Source organism: Alosa pseudoharengus, unplaced genomic scaffold, assembly GCF_046254945.1.
Source record: "Alosa pseudoharengus isolate Yale_2024_CS ecotype anadromous, Long Island Sound unplaced genomic scaffold, YU_APseudo_1.1 YU_APseudo_1.1_scf_24, whole genome shotgun sequence".
Classification (NCBI taxonomy): domain Eukaryota; kingdom Metazoa; phylum Chordata; class Actinopteri; order Clupeiformes; family Clupeidae; genus Alosa; species Alosa pseudoharengus.
Genome location: NW_027468689.1, coordinates 9546604 through 9552603, shown reverse-complemented (window position 1 = coordinate 9552603; position 6000 = coordinate 9546604). Strand labels below are relative to the sequence as shown.

At 38.5% G+C, this 6000-nt stretch overlaps 1 protein-coding gene across 2 annotated transcripts in view; it reads left to right on the top strand.

Annotated features, from left to right (window-relative positions):
- The first annotated feature begins 1257 nt into the window (after positions 1-1257).
- Positions 1258-6000, top strand: part of pard3ba (par-3 family cell polarity regulator beta a) — a 168772-nt gene continuing 164029 nt past the window's right edge. Inside the window, exon 1 of one of the 2 annotated variants that reach the window (XM_076303066.1) lies at positions 1258-2523. In XM_076303066.1, the coding sequence (XP_076159181.1) occupies positions 2407-2523 (117 nt within the window). In that variant the 5' untranslated portion in view covers positions 1258-2406. The remainder of the gene's footprint in view (positions 2524-6000) is intronic. The other variant, XM_076303067.1, reaches the window with a different exon arrangement.

Sequence of the window (6000 nt, the reverse complement as noted above, 5' to 3'; positions counted from 1 at the left end):
ATTCCCAACATTTACAAATGAGGCAAATTGCCATACATCATTGGAGAGAACAAGGATGTGGCCACTTTAGCTGCAAAATATTTAGTAGCCTGCCATAACCTGAGGGATATCCAGTAGCTCCTTGTATGCTTTATGTTGTATATACTCCTTAAATGATATTATTACAATTGCCTTTGTTATAAAGCCATTCTCTAATGTTTATGTGTATTGTCTAAATATGTAATTGTCTGTCTATGCACCTACTTTATGTGTACATGTAACTGAGCTTTGGCAATAATGTTATTGAAACGTTCATGCCAATAAAGCTTTCTTGAACTAAATTGAATTGAATTGAGAGAGAGAGAGAGAGAGAGAGAGAGAGAAAGAAGGACCGAGGAAATCATGAGTGAGAATGGAGCAAAGTGTTGGGTAATTGGGTCACTGAGTTGTTTGGGGTTTTTGAGGAGAGGGACAACACTGCATTTCTGGGTGGTCTGAATAATGAATCGCTACTGTGAGGCTGATGACTAGGGATAAACTGCGTTGAAAGTGGGTCAGATGTTGGAATATAGCTCGACAAGAAGTGTCTGATTTTACATTTGGAGTGTTATTTATTCTCACAGTTCATTACAATCCAAGTCTCACAGCATTTTCTTGTATTCCTTCTGATTACTAGTTGGAAATGGCATCAATCCACTGCTATCAAATATGACTGCATTTAAAATATTATGCTTACACTGTTGTGCATTGGAGCCTTTGAAAATGTACATTAACATGCTTCTGTATATATTTCTGTAATATATATTGATGTATAATCAAAAACATACACATACTGTATATGTTTAAGAATTAAATACACCCTGTGTAACAGATAGTTATATCCCTAATGTATTCAAAAGGCAACCAAATAGCCCAGCCATGAGGAACAGATTTTAATAAACCCCAATAGCATGACTGCTGTTATAGGTTGTACACACAAGAGTACATTTTGAGTGATGTGATGTACAAGGTGCATTTCAATACACTGCAATCCATTACACTTTATGTGTTGAATTCAGCTCCTCTTGCTGTCCGTTCTGTGTCTATGGCTAAAGTTTCATTTGTTGTTAATTTCAAAATATTTCAATAAAATCTGAATTGTAATAAAAAGAGATTTAATATCCAATATGGAATTACAGGATAGGTAAGATAGACAATTTTCTTTCCTGGCACTTGTAATGCCTCTGATATCTTCACATGCTCTATCCTGTCTTGCAACTATTTCCCAAACAAAGCCAAGACAACCCTCCAGCTGACTCTGATGTCATGGATTTATTGCAGTGTGTTTACGCTAGTAATATGAGGCAATCAAAAGTTTCCACAAACACTGAGTCATTTACCTATTTTTACAATGCGCATGTAACTTAAGACTCGTAAGTCAAAAAGAAACATCATGTAGCCTACTGTATGTGATGAGGGGATAGTTGCAATCCCATTTGGCAGGTGTCCTGACTGTCAGGAAAGGAAGTGTGTTACATCACACTATCAACCTCTAGGGTCAGTCCGCTTTCCCAAACGAAGTTTACATCGGGATTGATTTAATTTCCATGCTGAATGGATATATGAGTTTGTTGAAACCCTAACTCGTCCACTGAGTCCACAAAGCTAAAGGAATTAGAAGGATATTTAAACGTTGTTTTAAAAATATAATACGCTCAATTGGATTGAAAGCAATGTGAGTTTGTTGGAAAAGACAAGGAAGTTAAATCTTCGGAACTCCACCAACTTCACCTGTCAATGTCCTATCATTGCTGATGAAGACTACCGGCGGATGTCTATTGAAGAATAAGGAATCCAGAAAAGCATTACATCTGCCGAAACGTTGGCTATTCTGTCTTCTGTAGTGTCCGTGTTGGCTACATTGTTGCTGGAACTTTCCGTGTTTTGTGTTCTGTCTGTAGCCTCTAACTCCAGTGGCTGATAAGACCCGCTACTAATCTGCCCATAGTTTTAAACAAGTGATTGTGGTGCAATTGTAGGTTACAACAACAGAAACTTTGGACCATCATTCCTCATCTGAGAGTTTCTTATGGTCACTTAGCCTATGTGGCTTAGCTTCCGCTTTCACAAACCTGACCGCTTGGATAGTAATGAGATAGCATTGTTGGACCCGCGTGCACTTCACCTAGGCTACCTCTCCACGGTTTCAGGCACTGAGGACTGAGTTCAAATTTTCAAAACTATTTTACCAACAGCCTACAGTGTGTAACGTTAGATGAGTCAACACATTTTCGAGGCTGATTTCACCTCGTCAGTAGTGACACCTGTTGCTATTCCGTGAGCGTCTGGTAGCAGCTAGTGAGAAGCCTACACGAATGAAACTGGTGTAATAAGTTTCCTCATGTAGATTTTAAACACTTTTTAGGGATATCGGATGTTAACGGCGACATGAAGGTAACAGTAAATTTCGGAAAAACTCGCGTAGTTGTTCCGTGTAAGGATGGCTGGTTTGTACGGGATCTTATGGAACAGGCTACCCAAAGATACAGGAAGATTGTCGAACAGGTAAGTTATTATCTATCAAACTATTGACGTCAATAGCACAGTAACATGTGTTTTAATTGTGTGATATCTTTAACATTTTCTCTGTAACCTTATGGTAGGCTATATTCTGACAGCAATTCGAATTTAAAAGTCGCCTATACACCTGCAATGGGGCGTGGCTACCGGTTTCTTTCCCCATTGCGAGAAGTGTTTGATTCTATCTATACAATTTTAGCCTGGTTCCTGATGGGGCCTAGTTTAAGTGCAGTATTAAAACAGCAACAAAATAGAAATCAAATGCTCAGTTGTTTGTAATTGTCTGTAGTTGTGATTAGCCGAGTAGCATTAAATAACAATTGGTGCCAGGCTGCTGTGGCAATGCATTGCACATGCGTTCCTCAAGTAGGCTAACCTACATACTGTAGCTTCCTGAGGATTTCATTGCTATGGAAGAGGTCAGCCTGAACAAAAAAATCTGCCTACGTTTCTTTTGTTGAAATCATAAATCCCTGATTCATCTGTTTTTTAAGGCCCACGAGATGCCATGCAAGTAATGAGATGCCATGCAAGCAAGCAAGTAATCATAAGGCTTGCACTGCATACCTGCTCTTCTGTTAGGCCTATTGCAACTATCAATCTACAATAGTTTACAATTCAGCAAAATATTTGAACGATTTTTAAAGTCCACAAAGGAAATAAACCATATATCTGATATGGTAGCTGTTTTCTTTATCAAGAGAGTCATTCCTGTGAATGATATTTGAAGGGTTATAGAAATGAAAAGGATTATCTGGTTTATTGAAAGATTTCATCTGCTGACACCACAGGGAAATTAGTGCCTGAACTCGTATCCTGAGTCAGCTGGTAGTTATATGAATACTTATTAAATGCAAGTTTTTAATTCAGACGTATAATCTGGCTGGAGAGTTTCTGAAATACCTCATTCCCTTCCCCAGTCTTTATGCAAATAAGGCCGAGGAATAAACCTCAATCTACTTTCTGCTCCCACAATGGAATATAAATGGTCTCCAAGAATAGAAATATTATGTCTTTCAGTAGGGGGCATTTCACATTCCTAGCTTGTTAATGGTGTATGTATGATTCAAAAATATAGTCTACCAAGCATGGTGCATTCAAAAGCCACTTCACTCATATCAAATCATGTTCACAGTGATAAGGTTTGAGTATAGTTAGTCTCAGAAGTAAATACACAGAGGCATATGTTTTTTTCCTCGAATTTATCTTGACTGTTTGTTTCCGAAGAGCTCTCTCCAGACCTCTCCACAGTGAAGTATGTCTGAAACTTTCCCGAATTTTCAGAATCTTCACTGGAGCCCTCACTTAACGTCATTTAAAAGTCTTCACTTCATTTCGTTTTGCTCTCCCCCTTCTCCTAACTCTTTTAGCAGCCGTCTCGTTACCTATCTGTGCTGCTGCTGATGCTGTGCTGCTGCTGGTGGTGTCCCCTTACACAACTCTGTTCGACTTCCTCCTGCTCACTGAGTGGGTCCTCAGTATTGGGTCATTCCGTGTGAAATCACCCAATTTCAGCACAATTTGGCAGGTGACCCTCTCCGAAAAAATCTGAAAAAAATTACAGGTGTTTGTAGACCAAATCCATGCATAGATCTTAAATAGTATATCTGGATAACTAATCGTTGCAAAACTACAGCCCTTTGAAACTTCAAGTCATTTTAAGCATTGTGGTGAACAATCCTTTTTGTTCAACTTCCAGCATTATTGGCTCTTTTGGTATTTCACACACATTAGTGAACTATGTGAATAGAAGTACATTTTCCTGTTGAATTAAAAAATCCAATCGGATCAGACGTATCTTGTGTACTTTCCCCTCTGCAAAGCTCTGAAAATGGCTATAAATTCATAATGTGAAAAGACATCATCACTTTTGAGGGCTTCTCATTCAGAAAATATGTGACACAAATTCATCAGATTTTTTTCCTACACATATATGTATTATAAGGTCCTGTCCATGCATTAACTTTGGTTGTTATCATTTTCATATTTTCAGAGCATTTTTTTAAAATTGGGCCTGATTTTCAAAAAGCCTGTTTTCATCTTCTCCTTTCACCACGTGGACAGTTAACAGGATTTTTTTTAAATTTACCATATATCATTCTGTATGTGAGGATCATCTGCCCAAAATTTGGGCTTGTTGCTGAGTTTCTTCATTGAGATAAGATTTTTTTAAAATATTGTCTATAAATCAACTGAATTTGTACTGGATCTGCAGTACCACTTTGCACCACATGTGGTGCTCTTTTAATACAATGGAAGTCAATGGAAGAGTAACGGCTCCCACACACAGCTGCGTGCTTCGCGTTGCTGGAGACGCATCCTATTCACTTTACATGGGCTCACGTGATCCGTTGCCGAACTGAATTGTGGGTCCGTCGCGTCGCGTTTCTCCCGCCGCTTGCGTTGAGGAGTTCAGCTGTTGCTGCACCGACAGACGGCACCGGCCAATCAAGCCAATCTACGGACGGCACCAACCAATCACATTACGGTTTTACTTCAAGTCATTTGCATAGCTACCGTCGGGAACACCCACTGGCATGCATTGACGGAACGCATCTGTGTGTGGAAGCCGTAAGAGAGTCACTTGTTTGCTGCACATATCCAATCTAAACACACAGTTTATGGTTCATAGTTGAATTGGTCCAAATAATTATTGCAACATGAACAACATACTCATACATAAATCTTATCTAGAGAAAATAAACTGATCAAGTAAATTATACACACATAAGACTGACTGGTCATCATACATGCAGCAAGAGGATTTAGCATATTTACCATCTTTGTAATGAGTTTTCTACACCAGCTTTAACCTATCAGTGCCTATGTGAGTACTTTAATAATTACTAGCCAACTGGTTAGGCAAAGTCTATATCCATCGTCATATGCATGGGATGCAGTCCTCTGTGATACATAGACAAAGAGCATCAAGATGGAGATCAGTGCTTCGTCTCCATGTGATCTGGGAAAGAAGTTGGAAAATGAATGTCATAAAGGAACATATTCAAGAAACAATGGGTTTCTAAAATTCAGTTCATCGAGGTATTTCACTTGATGAAGATGACCATGTGTGTTTTCATCACAAGTATTCATAACAAGGTTTGAGGACTCGTGGATCCAAGAGGCATTTGTAAAAAGATGATAAATCGTTAGTATTGATTTTTATGCATTCATTTTATGCACTGAATTTTAGAAACCCCTTTTTACTTGAACCATATGAACCATAAACTGTGTGTTTAGATTGGATATGTGCAGCAAACAAGTGACTCTCTTACATTTCCATTGACTTCCATTGTATTAAAAGAGCACCACATGTGGTGCAAAGTGGTACTGCAGATAAAGTACAAATTCAGTGGATTTATAGACAATATTTGTAAAAAATCTTATCTCAATGAAGAAACTCAGCAACAAGCCCACATTTTGGGCAGATGATCCTCACATACAGAATGATATATGGTAAAA